Source organism: Anomalospiza imberbis, chromosome 29 (assembly GCF_031753505.1).
Source record: "Anomalospiza imberbis isolate Cuckoo-Finch-1a 21T00152 chromosome 29, ASM3175350v1, whole genome shotgun sequence".
Lineage (NCBI taxonomy): Eukaryota > Metazoa > Chordata > Aves > Passeriformes > Viduidae > Anomalospiza > Anomalospiza imberbis.
In genome coordinates this window covers 1083596-1098679 of record NC_089709.1, presented here as the reverse complement: position 1 = coordinate 1098679, position 15084 = coordinate 1083596, and the positions used below count along the sequence as shown (strand labels likewise).

The window sequence follows — 15084 nt, the reverse complement described above, 5'->3', positions numbered from 1 at the left end:
GGCATCTGTATGGTAAATTTTTGGTGAATTTTGGGTCGTTGGGACAGGCAGAGCTGCAAGAATTGCCCCTTACAGGTGACTCAGGTCTCTGACAGCCTGAGACCCCAACAGAGGGGAGCTGAGTCACAGCTGTCAGAGGATACTGGGCAACCCCCTGCCCCATCCACTCCTCCAGCAGCCCCTTCCCCAGACACTAAGGCTGTAATTGTCATCAGAGACAAAGAAAAGCATGTGTCCTAATTAAACTCCACTCTCCTTCCAGGCAGCAGCTTCACACTTGATATCCAGAGGCAAAATGCTGTGTGTGGGGTGTTAAATACATAAATAAACCAAGAGTTTGCTGCTCTGCTCTGCAAGAAGAGGCGATTTTGGCAATGGTTTATAACGGCTCAGCACAAGGAGCAGCTACAGCATCAGGGCCAGGGGTAGCAAAGGGGGCTTGTGATTATAGGGAGAGACACAAGCACACCTTGGAGAGGCTTTTCATTCTGCCCCCAGGGATGGGGATGGGGACAGGGATGGAGATGAGAAGCTGCACTGACCACTGGTGAGCAGCCTCCAGGGTCGGCCTCATTGCTGGAAGTGCAGCCTCCTGTTCCTGGTACAGAAAAGGGAGTCGGATTCCCTCCTATCTCCTTCCTTCCATGTAAATTGTTGATGTTTCCAGCTCTGAATCACTGGTCACATCCTTCACAGTGTGACTCACTGTCGCACTGTCAGAACAGCCTGAGGATCCCAACTGCAGCTGAATTCCTGCTCCCAGGGATGGGGAGGGAGTGTGTGCAGGTGCGTTACCTGCTGTGGTTTCAGGGCAGCTTCCCTGGCACCAGAGGACGTTTGGGAAGAGCGTGGGCCCTGGATCCAAAGGGCACAACGGAGCTGTCCTACTGCCACCAGCACTGTGCCATCTGGTACTGGCCATCAGCCGGTGCTCTGCAGGCCCTGGCCACCGAAAACAGGATGTGTGAAGGACAAATCCAGTTGGAAGGCAAAATGTCATTAAATAAACTGGCAGGTTCTGTGGTGTCCTGGGGATACACTGGGGGCCCTGGGCTGCCAACGTGGGTCATCTGTCCCTCTGCCATCAGCCCTGCCTGCACCAAACTTTGGGGTAAAAGGGGAAACTGAGGCACAGAGATGACAAATCCTGGTCCTGAGCCCCGTGGAGTTCAGGATTGCACAGGCACAGGACGAGAAGACAACCCCTGGATTTGGTGTAGAGTGGTTTGTGTCTCTGTCCCAGGTATTCTCAGGTGTCCAGTGCATCCACAGCTCATGGCAAAAATGCCAATGCTCAGAATGGGATACAAACACAGAAGCTCTGGAAATACTCCATAATCCAAGTACATCCCTAGGACTCTGTGTGCATTAATTCCAGAGTACCGGGGTGAAACTACAACTTGAAATCAAGGGTGGGGGATGTTGTCCAGGGATGGGATGGACACTGTCATTGGAAAGGTGATCCACTGATGGATGATGGCTCAATCTATTTCTTGCACGACATGAAGGAGACAGACAAACCAAAAAAAGGGCATTTTTAGGAAGCTGAGGTGTCCTCACTTCTGGAAGCCACACTCTGAATCCAACTGAATCCTGGCTGTTGGACCCTCCGTGTGGAAGCCACCCCTTCCTCCATCCCCATCCCCAGGAAATCTCCCATCTCCTCTCTCCAGAGGGATTTGCTCCCACTTCCGAACACCTTTAGGGTCCAAAACCCTCCCAGTACCACCCGGCTGCTCTTCCCTCTCCTAGAAAGTTTCCCTGTGACCCACGACACCGCCGGCAACGCGGCTGGGCCCCGGTGTGGAAACACCAGGCGAGGCACCGCCCGCCCCGCTCCCGCTGCCCCACGGCCCCGTGTCCCCGGTGAGTCAGAGACAAAGAAGAAAAACCCTCGTGGGCTGCGATTCGCCCCGTGCCGCGAACCCCGACGTCACGGGCGCGCGGCTATAGATGGAGCTCGGGAGCCCGGCGCAGCCCAGCGCAGCCCCCCGAGCTGCGGGATGGTGGCGGCGGGGGGGGACGCGGCGGCGGCGGCGGCGGCGGCGCTGGCGATGGCTCAGAGCGCCGGACCGGGCGCCGTGTAACGGGAGAGGGCCCTGAGCCACGCGGGGCGAAGGCAGCGCGGATCGCGGGCGCAGTCCCGGGTGTTCCCCCGCGCCAGGAGGCCGCGGGAGCCCCTCTGCGACCCCCGCCCCCCACCCCAAAAATCGCCTCCGAGCGCACCAAGGAACGATGAAAAAAAATAATTCTGCGAAAAGGGTGAGTAGAGAATCGGCTCTTCGCCGGGGCAAGGCAGGGTGAAGGGAGGCTCCTGGATGTTTTGGGGAGGGGGGGATTGTCTCTGCGGGGCCGGTTGTTGGATTCGCCTCTGCTCCCCCCGCAGAAAGCGCACAGACCCCCCCAGGCAGATCCAAAGAGACCCAAACCCTGCTCCTGCCCCTGCCCAGCGGCACTCCTGCCTCCCGCACCCGCCACAGACACTGGGTGATGTAGGCAGGCAGTTTTCATCTTGGAACACAAGGAAACGATAAAATCCCGAGGCACCATCAATCCGTCGCTTGTTGCCGTGTTGTGTGCTGCACCCAGCGATCCGATCATCGCTGCCTACGGAGACACCTCTGATATAAACCAACCATAGATTTCACCTCTTGAATTATTCGCTCATAAAAAGCTCCAAAACGCCATGAAAACCGCAGTAAAAAACCCCAGCTGGTTTAAATTCCGCCCATCCCCCTCCTGTTCCCCTTTCCATGGGTAAATGCCCGATGGATGAGGCGATAGAGACGCCGGCCTGTCTTATATAACCGCGGAGGGAACCCTGCCCGCTCCTCGCAGCGTCCTCCCGATGTCGCTTCGTGCCTGCAGCACAAAAATCCCCGTGGAGTGACCCCGGGGAAGGACTCGGTCCCGGCGTCGGCGGAGAGAGGGGCCGGAGGGAGGGGGAGACAAAAGTTGGGCAAAGAGGGAAGGGAGGGAGAAAAGCAGTGTAAAACCCAGAATAATCGCGTTTTCCCCCATTTTCTTCCCTCTCGCTTTGTGTCAGGGGAACCAGGATGGAAACCAGCAACCTGTGCAGCCGGAGAAGGTCGGCTGGGTGCGGAAATTTTGCGGGAAAGGCATTTTTAGGGAGATCTGGAAAAACCGTTATGTGGTTCTGAAGGGAGATCAGCTTTACATCTCGGAGAAGGAGGTAGGATCGGTTTCAGTTTCCTTTCCCATCCCCCCTTCCTCTCTTTGCATATGAAAGGCGCAGCCCCGGCCCTTCCCAGCGCCCCTCCAGCGCCAGCCGGGCCGGGGAGGTTCCTCGGGGGCTTCTTCTCCCCGGGCCGGCGCCGGCAGGACCCGGCCGGGGTCGGGGCCGGGGTCGGCTCTGACAGCGATTCTCCCAGACAGCTCTGCTGGGAGACATTTTCCCAGCGAGGAGACACGAAAGGATTCACTTAGCGAGAGTTAAGCCCTCAAACCTCTTGCCGCCGCGGCGACAGCAATGCCGGCTCCTTTCTGTGCCCGTCCTCCGTCCTTGAGCCCAACACTGCCTTGTTCCCACCTGCTCATTCTCTGTTTGGAAATAACTCCACTCTCCCAACTGGAATCGAGCCATTTACAGGTCGATCTCTTGCGTTTTTCACGGAATTTCACCCCGGATCGACATGCTGGTGTAACACGTGCCCCCTCCACTGCCCCTCTGTCTCCTTGCTGGGCTTTGGGGTTTAACGTGGTGTTGACACTGGAGGTAATCGGATGTGACTGTCAGGCTGAGCCAGCACCTGGCTGTCCTTGCACGCCCCCCCTCTGTGCTTTTTGTCTCCATAAATCCATCAGGGAGAGCTCCCCAGGCCAGAGCCTTCCTCTCTCCCATCCCCGGTGACATCCCAGAGCTGCACTGGGCAGAGTGGTGCCCACAGCAGCCATGGGGGTTGCTCCAACTCAGGGAATTTGGGATAAGATCCTGGTCTCTCTGGGATTCCCCCCTCAGTGGAGGTAATTTCCTGACAGACTGTGGTTTGATACCCGGCTGCCTGGCCTGGCTCTGTCAGCACCTGGAGAGGGGAAGGGATAATTTGATTTAAGGCTGGTTGAGCCATGTTCGTGGCACAGGCAGAGTGGGTCAGGGCTTGTTACAACAGAGAAATGGCTTAAAAAGTGGACTGAATGCCCAGGTCGTGCTGAGCTGTTTGCTGGCATTCCAGAGCTTGCTCCCATCAACCTCCTGGCTGCTCCAGAGCCAGAGGGAAACACAGGAACAGGCAATAGATGTCCAGGCAGCTCCAAATCAAATCCAGGTGTGCTGGGAGCCCAAGAGAGGGATGAGGCTGGAGGGGCCACACGGAGCCTGTTCGGAACAAGAAGCTCTTGTGTTTGTGTTTCATAGGGGGAAAACCACACAGCTGGGCCTGAGGTGGCCCCCGGGCTCCACGTGTGTGTGAGGGACCATAAATAACATGCAGCAGCCGCTGCTGAGGCTTTATATGGAAGAATCTGTGGCCAGCAGAGATGTGGTCGCAGAGGTGACATCTGGTGCTGGTGTGTGCTAAGGTGACTCCGTGCTGGCCGTGGAGGTGACATGTGCTGCTGGTGTGTGCTAAGGTGACTCCGTGCTGGCCGTGGAGGTGACATGTGCTGCTGGTGTGTGCTAAGGTGACTCCGTGCTGGCCGTGGAGGTGACATGTGCTGCTGGTGTGTGCTAAGGTGACTCCGTGCCTGTGGCACGGAGGAACACGCCAGTGGAAGGGGGTCTGGCATCCTGGGAGTCTCATTGTGGGGAATCCCCAGGGGGTTCCTGGGGGCTGTCCCAAGACTTCGTGCTCACAGGGTCTCAGTGTGGTGCAGGGTTTGATGCCAACCCTGCATCAGCACTCAGCAAAGCCAGGACTCCTCCTGAGCCCCAGGAAAGGCTCACGTGTGGCTCCAAGCTCTGCTCCCAGAGCACCTGCTGTTTCCTGGGAGCTCATCTCATGCTCAGCAGCTGCTCCAGAGGTGGTTCTGCAGGTGAAGCCACATTCCCGGCCCTCCCCACCATCTCAGAGTAGAAAGGGTTAAATCCCAAGGTTCCTGGAAGCTCCTCGGCTCTGCCATGCAGCTCATTAAATGAATTCAAACCAGACATTTATTTACTTTTGCCTGAATTTCTCCATCTGGGAAGCAGGGCAATGAATCCCATCTCCCCAGAGCACACGGGGACGGGGAGTTGTCTGTTCCACACCAGGATCCCCTGGGGAGTATGTTGGCTAGGGGCAGGGGTTGCTGAACTGCTCGGAGCTGAGCATGGGCTGAGGTCTGGAATGGGGAGATTTCCAAAATTCAGACTAACAAAATCCCATCAATATCCACGCTGATTCCTCCTGGGAATCTGGGTGCTTTTCCAGTTGTCTGTCTAGGACCTGGGCTTGCAGGTCAGAGACCAGCCCTGATTGTTGCGTTTTGTCAGGAGAATTTGGGAATGCCTGATAGGAGCCTGGGCTTCTCCCTAGCAGAGCCAAGTCTGTAAGGAGTGGAAATGTAGTTTTTCAGCCCAGCTGATGGAAAATGCTAACAGTGTGTTTGAGTGCTGCCCTTTGAAAGCTGTGGGACTTGTCTGACACCTCCCGCAATGGGAGCTTGAGGCTCTGGCCCTGCTCACTCCGCTCCCCCACGGCTGCTGAACTCCGTGAACTCACACCAAAATCTTTGGTTATTCAGCGTTTGGTCATCAGCCAAAACCAGCTCTGTAGAGATGAGCTGCAGCGAGCTGAGCTCTGCTGAGCACACCACCACCTTCTTAGCTCACTCTTGCATTCTTTCCCCTCGGTCCCTCCCGCCGCAGCACATTTCTGGGAATTGTTCCCTGTTCCTGGCCCAGCTTTGTCCCTGCCTGCGCCGGGGAGCAGCGGCCGAGCTGACACAGCTCGGGCTCGGCACTTCCTCGCAGGAAGCCGGGGGCTGCCAGACAGCTCGAGCCCGGCTGACGAGGGGGATGAGGAAACGCTTCTCTTGAGCATTCGCTTGTTTGCTACCAAAGGCATCGGCTCAATTAGCACAAGAGCACTCGAGGAGGTGCCGCTCCTCGGTTCCAGCTCGGCACAGCCGGCGAGGGGGCTGGGGGTGTGTTTGCATACTCGGTTCTCTAATGCTCCATGGGGCGTTTGCCCTCAGTGAGCGCTGCTGAACACAGGATTTTGGGAAGAAATGCCTCCCTGTGAGGGTGGGGAGGCCCTGGCACAGGTTGCCCAGAGAAGCAGTGGCTGCCCCCATCCCTGGAAGTGTCCAAGGCCAGGTTGGATGGCGCTTGGAGCAATCTGGGCTAGTGGAAGCTGTCCCTGCTGTGAATTAGATGAGCTTTTAAGTCCCTCCAAAACCTCGTCACAATTCAGTGATTCTGGGGGACCTGTGTCCCTGGTAGCCTTGGTGGTGACTTTGGAGAAGGGACTGAAGCAGCCAGGTCCTGCCACCATCCCCTCATCAGCTAAGGGCAGCGACCTGGCCCTGAGAAGAACTGCACAGTCCCAGTGTGCATCCCTGACCCAGTGACAGCCTGGCTTCAGCCAGCTCTGCAGGAAGCTCCGTGTCCCCTGCTTGAAGCACAGCTGCTCAGCTGGAGGAAGTGAAACTTTGGTCGTAGCCTCCAAGGGGAACTGTCTGTCCCAAAACGGCCCATGTTTGGGTATTTGGCTGTACTGAGAGTCTGGAGGTTTCTGGTTACATCCTGAGCCACACTGTGATCCCCCAAGTGTCCCGTGGGTGCCTTACACCGGGTGTCTTGTGATTTTCGGTATCTTCCGCATTTTTCTGTGGCCCATTGCAGCAGGGAACTGCTCAAATCATGGCCAAAAATCCCAGACTGGTGTGACTGAGCACCTGCCCTGCCCCTCTGTGCATGGCTTGACCCCAAAGCACAGCCCTGAGCCGGGTCCAGGAGGTTCGGAGTCACTGCAGGCCACAGCTTGATGAGGAAATTCAAACTCTAATCAGTGAGACACCCAAGGGCGGTTAATTAACCCAGGTCAGAGACCCTCCTGCTGCCAGTGCACTGCACGAGCCTTCCTATGGGAGCAGACCTTTGGAAGCACAAACAGCTGTGACCCTCTGGAGAAGGGATTTGGGTGCCATGGCTGATGTTCTGACCCATTACGTGCCCACAGCCCCCCACATCTCAGGGCACAGGGGGTGCTGGGTGCCCCTGGGGCCAGCCTGGGCGGGCAGCAGCTGCGGAGGAAGGAGTGCAAGGAGTGCAAGGAATGCAGTTCCCCTCCTCGGATCCAAGCAGCGTCAGCAGTGTCAGCCTTGGCACAGGCAGTGACACCCCTGAGCAGAGCAGGGGCAGCTGCTGTGTGATCTCATGGCTGCAGAGAAATGTTCCCTGCTGTAGGGATGGGGGATGCTTCTGATTCCTTTTCCGTGCCTCAGTTTCCCTTCCCTCACCTGGCCCCAGGTAGGAGGCAGGTGGAACCGCAGGGCAAGGTTGTTTAGCCTGCCTCGAATGGGTACAACTCGAGAGCAAGGCCAGCAGACAACCAGGGCAGAACTTGCTGGGATTGATTCACCTTAATCCTTCCAATCCCAAGCTCCCCACAGGGCACGGAAAGCAGAACCCACCTGCTGGTGAGGCTCTGAGATCCCTCAAATCTTAAGCCCTTGGTAGCTTAAGAAGGGAAAGAAAGACCTGCTGGAAACCTCCCAGCAGGGAATGGTTTTGCCAAAATCAACCACCAACCTCTGGCTTCATCCCTTCCTACTGAGAACTGATAGCAGAAGCTGCTTCCTCCTGGGCATTGCCCGGGTGCTGGGACACATCCAGACAAATCCTCTTTGGAGAAGCCTGGAAGGTTTGATTTGGATGGCCCCTATCTCACTGAGAACGTGGAGGAGGTGACACCCTGCAGGTTTGTCACCCACCTGTGATTGACACAGTGACTGGGATTTCAGCTCTGTTGCCCATATGGTCCTAGCGGGTCTGTGGCTCTTTAGGGGCTGGTTTTGTCCTGTTTTCACACAGAATGAAACATGAGTTTCATGACTGTCCTCAGCCTCTCCTACCTCCGAGGCTGCTCTGAGCTGCGTCTCATGCCATCACTTCCCTCCTTTTGGCCTCAGGAGCCTCCCACAAGGGACAAAAGAGCTGGCAAGTGCCTCTGGAGTTGGCTTTCACCTTCCTTGTCTCTTTCTGCATACTGGATGCTCTGTTACATGAGCATGAGAAGGGGCTCAGGTGGCCGTGCCCCTAGTGAGACACCCACTGTTCTTCCCGTGCCCCCTGGAATTTCTGTGCCACCACAGCCACCTACTCCAGGCTGCTGCTCACCCTGTTCCCCCAGGAATCCCACTGTGGATATTGCTTATTCCCAGTTTTAAGCATTTTATAGCGGGTCACACACGAGCAGGATCCCCTCAGCGTGTCCCGGTGCAGTGTCAGAGCCCTGGCTCGTGTGGTTCGGAGGCGTTTAAAGGACAAGCTGCACCTGCAGGGTGTTTGTCTGAACCAAAGACACCTGCTCTGTCCTGCAGCCTCCTGGGGATACTCCTGCAGGCAGGAGGTTGAGTCCCAGCTGTGTGAGCTCTGTGGAGGAAGGGGAGGGCTGGGGAAGCCCCAGTGACCCACATGAGCAAACATCTGGAGCAAGGGCTCTGGTCTCAGCCGCAGAGCACAGCTGGGGGCTCGGAGGGGGATCAGCTTTTCCTGCTGCAAATGAGTCGGGCAGAATTCAGCTGAGATTCTTGGAAAGAGGTGGATTGTAGGATGGGAGTGGGAAGAGATCAAAGCCGATTAGCAGCGTGTGGGGAGGATGTGCAGCCAGACAGTCTCTGTTATCACACCCAGACACAGGGGATGTGTCACAAGCAGGAACCAGCTCCGGGCCATCAGGGACGGCAGTGCCGGTGATTGTCCTGTGGATCCTGGGGACACAGTCAGGATGAAGGATAGAGAGGAGCTGTTGTCATCAGGCAGAGCCAGATGGTCAGTTTATCCATGCCCCTGGTTAGGAAGCTGGTTTAGTCACCCTCTTTGATTAAATTCTATGGAAGAATCACAGGGAGTTCCTTCAGTGCTTCCCAAAACTGTGGAGGAAATGTATGAAATGGGGTGGAGTCCCTTCAGGAAATCCAAGGGCTCAGACCTCACTACCATCTGCCTTCCCAGCACCCGAGTTACACACCCTCCACTGCCAATGCAGCCTGGGATGACTGGCTGGAGTCGGATTAAGCAGATGGATGAAGATCTGAGCCTGCTGCAATGTCTGTAATGGACATGCAAACCCGAGCTGTCTCCCACTCCAGTTTCCTAATTCCTGGTGTTTACCATGGAAGAGCGGAGTTTCCCTGCTGTAGGAGTGGGATTGAGGATGGTGCATTAGGAGAGCAATGAAGAGGAAGGGTGCAGACAGTTTTGCCACTTCCCCTTTGCTCCAAGTGTCCCCAAGGGACGGCAGTGTCAGGGGTCAGCATCCAGATCCCTACGTGCCCCTAGATCCCTGCCTGTCCCCCAGTGCAGCTGCAGCCTCAGTGACCCTTTGCGAGCTCCATCTTTAGTCTGAGCCTCTGTGACACTGATCCATCCCATGTACCTGTCACACTGTGGCAGTGCAGAGTGTTGGGGAACAGACCTGGAAAATGGGAGATCTTGTAGAGTGGTCACTCAAAAGGACTCTCTAAAGGACACTGAGAACCTTGTGACAGCCCAGCAGCCCCAGAGGGCAGAAGAGGCAGGAATTAACCTGGCAAAGTGTGATTTTCTTGCTATCCTTCGAAATATGCCCCCTCATTCCAGAAGAGACAAGTCGAAACCCTCATGTTGAAATCTTGCTGGCTGGAGCAGCAGTGTCTCTGTCTGACATCTGCAAAGCTCTAATTTTCTTGCTGTTTTGCAGGTAAAAGATGAAAAAAACATACAGGAAATGTTTGACCTGAGTGACTACGAGAAATGTGAAGAGCTCAGGAAGTCCAAAAGTAGAAGCAAAAAGAACCACAGTAAATTTACCCTTGCCCACTCCAGGCAGCCTGGAAACACGGTATGTGGGGCTTGCCCAGATGCAGCCAGCCCAAGAGCCACTGGCTGCAGGGGTGGGCAGGGATGTGGATGGTCCTGGGGGATGCAGGGAGGGATGTAGATAGTCCTGGGGTTTGCTGTGTGGGGCAAACAGGGCTGGAGGCTCAGCTCTGCTTTGCCTTTTCTGTAGAGGCCTCACACTGGCCAGGGCCCATCTCTGTGTGAGTTCCAGCACTGACCTGACTTCCCTCTTTTGTAGGCACCAAATCTGATCTTCCTGGCTGTGAGTCCAGAAGAGAAAGAGTCCTGGATTAACGCCCTCAACTCTGCAATCACACGTGCTAAAAACCGGATCTTGGACGAGGTGAGCAGGATGTATGCTGAGCCCTGGCTCCCCTGTCTCAGCCCGGGTTAAGGTTTGAGACTGCTGGGAACAGCCCTGTCCTGGGGATACATCCACACAAAGTGTCTCCAGCAGAGCTCCTCCCACTCCTCAAGGGGAATGTGAAAGTCCCAGTTAGACAAAGCAGCTTCTGCCAGGAAAAATAACAGGGCAGCCTCAGTTCAGCCTCTTCCTGGGGACTCAGGTTGTACTCAGAAGACCAGGTGAGCTGGCAGAGGCAGGTCAGGGTGAGCATTTCCACACACTTTCCTTCAGTGGGAAGGAGAACCTCCCTGGAGCAAGCTTTGCCCTCGCTCCAGTGCTGACTTTCACATTAATGTTTCATGGCAACCCTTCCTCAGCTCAGACCTGTCTCAGATCTCCCATTCACACTTAGCTTCCCACAGCGCCATGGCACTGCCAGGAGGCTCTTTCCTCTCCTGGATGGCAGCACAGAGCCTGAAGTGAAGGAAAACCAAGGTCAGACTATGGGAGAGGTTTTAGAGCAGAAAGCAAACACCAGGAGAGATGGCTTCCAGGACAGCCTGTCACAGGAGTTTTTGCAAACAGGTTCAGTTGTCAGGAATGACTTGAGCAGATGTAATCCCATCATGGCACAGAGGGGAGAGACCAAGCAAACACTAGGTTGCTCCCACACCCCATTCCCTGCCAGCCTCCTCCTGCTTACAGCTCCAGGAGCCGGGAATGGCTTGTGTTCTGTGCTCACAGCCTGTGTCACCCTGCAGGTCACCGTGGAAGAGGACAGTTTCCTTGCCCACCCGACGCGTGACAGAGCCAAGATCCAGCACTCCCGGCGCCCTCCCACGCGGGGTCACCTCATGGCTGTGGTAGGTACAACCAATCCCAGACACCTGCTTGGGTGAAATTCCCCTGGAAGTGTTCCATTTGTAAGTGGAGTTGTTGGAGCTCCATCCTGAACCGTAAGGACAGCTCGGGGTCATCAGCTCTCATCCTCTGGTCTCGTGGGCCACTGCACTGTGCAAACCTTCTGGCAAAGTCCACCCTCGGGCTCTGTCGCTGAGTGAGGGAGCATTCCCACTCCCTCCCTGTAGTGTGTATCCGCTGTGAAGACACCCCTGGAAGCAGGGGCAGCCATTCTGGTGCCAACTCAGCTCTGCTTTGTGCTCCTCCAGGCATCTACCTCAACCTCTGACGGAATGCTGACCCTCGACCTGATCCAGGAGGAAGACGCCTCTCCGGAGGACCACGGCACCTGCGAGGAGAGTTTCCGGGTGGATCTGGACAAGTCCGTGGCACACCTCACAGCGGGGCGGCGCCGCTCGGACTCGGAGAACACCAAGTCATCGGAGAAAGGGCGGACAGGGAGCCTCCCCCGACAGGAGGTGACCTCGTGGGACAGAGCCGGGCAGCGCAATGACTCCTTTGACAAAGGGACCATGTACACACCGCAGGTCCCCAAAAAGCTCTCACACTCAGAAAAGAATAAATGTGCCTCCATGGAAGAAATCCTGTCCCGACGGGACTCTTCCACACATCGGGCGGTGCTGAGGAAGGGGCTGGAGGCTCAGTTTGCCTCGGCAGAGCCGGAGCAGCTGTCCCGGATACAGGAACTGGTTGCACTGAAACTGGAAAAAACTCAGGAACTGCTGACAGAGGTGAAGGGCTACGGGGAAGGCAAGAGAAAGACCAAGGACTCCAACACCAGCACCACCATCACCACCACCTCTTCTTCCTCATCATCTTCCAAGTCGGACTCTGAAAGGATCCTGCAGGAATCTGAGAGGCTGCTGGGGGAGGCTTCCTCCACCTGGAGCCAAGCCAAGAGGGTGCTGCAGGAGATCAAAGAGCTGAGGGACCTGTACAAACAGTTTGAGCTGCAGCAGTCAGACTTGAAGCCCAAACAGAGCTCACAGTCGCAGTTTAGGAAGAGCATGATGTGAAGGCAAGCCTTGGGATGGGAGGGAGGGACTGGGAAGGGTGGCCATCTGGTCTTTTTTTTAATTATTATTATTTACAGTGTTCAAAAGAGTGAAAAGGTGCCTGTTCTCACCCAAATTTGCTTCTCAAAGCTTGGACCCTTCCTTTCCTCCATCGCATCCCCTGATGAATCAACCCAGTGTTCCAATAAATCAGTTGCAGTTTATACCTCCTTTGTAAGAGCTCCCTTTGCACTGCAGGCCCCAGCTCCTGTCATACTCCCAGGACAGGAGCGAGCACTGGTTCCTGGGAACTGCCCATGTCTGCCTGGAGCATCCCGTGGGGTGGAGCTGGATGAGCCCTGGCATTGCTGCTCTCGTGTCTGGGCTGTGCCCCAAACTCTCTTTCACCAGGACACGTGCCCTGTTCCCTCTCAGAAATAAATGACATTGAAAGGTCAAAAAAGGTGTCCATCCCCACCACTGCGTGGAAGTCCCCATTATCCAGGAACTCTCCTGAAGATGTGGGAAGTCCAGGCTGGTCTCCAGGCTACTGAGGCATTTGCTGGGTGCAGCTCGCAGAGCTTTGTCCTGGCACAGTCCCCCAGAAAACTTGGGGCTGACAGCTGTTATTTTGGGGTGCATGCAGAGCCCTCCAGAAGGGCAACAGCGACGCAGTCCATATCCACCCTGATCCTGTCGGGCCATGAATGCTTCACAGACCCCCTTGGCCCTGAGCAGGGGGAGGTAGCAGCGATGTGTCTTCCATTCTGTGCAACCAGAGGATCAAAGCCTTGGATTTGACAGCCCACAGAGGCAGTTGGGGGTGGGGGTTTGGGCTTTTCATTCTCATTTCTCTTTTTTTTTTTACCTTTTTTTTGAGCTGGAAAGTCAGGGGGTGTGTGCGGGAGCCAGACACCACAAGCCAACGGCAGTTTTGGTAGGTTTGCCTTGCTCTCTCAGGTGTCATAGTCAGACGGCAGCAGGTTCTGCTTGGGCTGCCCAAGATCTGAATCAGCCCTGCTGGAAGGAAAGCTGAGCCCGGAGCAGAGCTCAGATCATCAGCTCACAGGCTGGCTCAGCTTTCCCACCCACGAGCAGGACATGGCTGTGTCTCATAAGTTCAGTCATGGTAACATCCAACTGTTCCTTGTTTTTTAAAAGGAAACCTAATTCTCTTACCTACATGGCAAATAATCTACAAAAATATTAAACCCACAGAGTTACTTCTTGGTTGTGGTTAGTGCTTTCTCTTTCCTTTCCTGGCTGTGATGACAGGATTTTTTTAAATTAAGGGAAAAATAAAACCAAACCCCAAACCTTTCTCAATGAGTTTGGGTTAACCAGACTCCAGGGATAACTTTCCATACTGATGAACTGGATTGCTTCACAGAGTTTTTTGCAAGGAACCTCCCTTGTGACCTGCATCCCACGTAGTGCCAGTCCCACACCAGCAGCTCTGCTTGGATTTTGGAATGCTCATTGCCATGCTGCTCTGAACAGAGGCCTCTGGAAGAACCAGCACACACTCTGGGAAAGGCTGAAAGGTCACCACAAGCAGCTGCTGGTGCAGCTGCCCCTGGCACACCTGAGCAGCCCTGCCCTGCTCTCTTCAGGAAGGCCCTGGAGCTCCTACGGGCAGTTTTGGGGATCGTGCCTCTTTGCTCACCCCTCACAGTTTTTCCCCCTCTGTTTCCCTGCTGCCTCCCGCCAGCCCCCTGTCCTCGGTGGCATTCCCAAAGCTGCTGGCATGGTGCAGGGAGCCCTACGGAGCTGCAAAGCCAAGGGCAGCACAGACGTGGCTTTGTGCATCGCCCCCCGGTCGGTGGCTCTATCCATGCGGGAATAACACTGCACAAAGGGGCCGTGCTCGCCCAGCAGCGCAGCAGCCGTCTGCCGTTCCCAGAAAGGGCTGGTATTGTCCAGTGTGGCAATTATGTTGGGTCTGGAGACAAAACGCCGGATCATTACAGGAATACAGAGCGCCCTGGCCGGGCAGTGCACAGCAGACAAGTCTGAAGCCTGATAATGGCCAAGAATTCTGGGTTCTGCCCAACTGTGCCTTGAAAACACGTACAGAACGGGGAAAAGGGGGCTGGGAAGGGGATTTCCCATTACACTACAGGGAGACGGGATTGGGACTGGATTCTTAAGATGTAGGCAAAGCGTCTCCTATAAAAATAGCTGCAATTTGCTCAACACATGCTGAGGAGTGGGCAAGCAGCGTGTGCCGTGCTCGTCAGCTGGCGCTGCCTGCACTCCCTGCCTGCTTCCCAGCACAGCCAATCCCCGGAGTGCTCCCGCTCCCAGCCAAATAAGGACCGCGGGGCGAGGAGCCCCGGCTGCACGCGGCACACAGGAGCCCACCCACCCTCCCAGCCAAAGCGCCTTTTTTGGATTATTTTCTCCCTCTCTGCTTCAAAAGCTTTAAGCAAACCCCCTCCTCCCTCCCTCCCTTCCTCCATCCTCTGCCTTTCTAAGGGAATTAACAGAGAGACAGCTAGGATGGAATTCTTGGGAATTCCTGTGAGGGTAGTGAGGCCCTGGCACAGGGTGCCCAGAGAAGCTGTGGTGGCCCCGTCCCTGGAAGTGTCCAAGGCCAGGTTGGATAGGGCATGGAGCCTCTGGCATAGTGGAAGGTGTCCCTGCCCATGGCAAGGGTGGACCTGGATGAAATGTAACGTCCCCCGCAAGACCCAAAACCATTGTGTGATTCCGTGACTCTATGAAACGCTGGCACCCAACACCCTGGGAAGAGAGGGCTGAAAACCCAGCAAACCCCCACAAGCTCCGGGGCTGTGCTCAGACAGAGCTGACCCCACCCCAGAGAGTTCCTGCCC

General features: G+C 55.8%; 1 protein-coding gene across 2 annotated transcripts; it reads left to right on the top strand.

The window, feature by feature from the left end:
- Positions 1–1968: 1968 nt before the first annotated feature.
- PLEKHO1 (pleckstrin homology domain containing O1) lies at positions 1969–13474 on the top strand. 2 transcript variants are annotated; one of them, XM_068174962.1, is made up of 7 exons: positions 1969–2262; positions 3047–3193; positions 9846–9986; positions 10224–10328; positions 11093–11194; positions 11501–12270; positions 12346–13474. In XM_068174962.1, exons 1-6 carry the CDS (start codon positions 2236–2238, stop codon positions 12266–12268), a joined length of 1290 nt encoding a protein of 429 aa, XP_068031063.1. In that variant the 5' UTR covers positions 1969–2235; the 3' UTR covers positions 12269–12270; positions 12346–13474. The 2 variants fall into 2 exon arrangements, with proteins under 2 accessions (XP_068031063.1, XP_068031062.1); XM_068174961.1 differs by having other exon boundaries at positions 11501–13474.
- The last annotated feature ends 1610 nt before the right edge of the window (positions 13475–15084 follow it).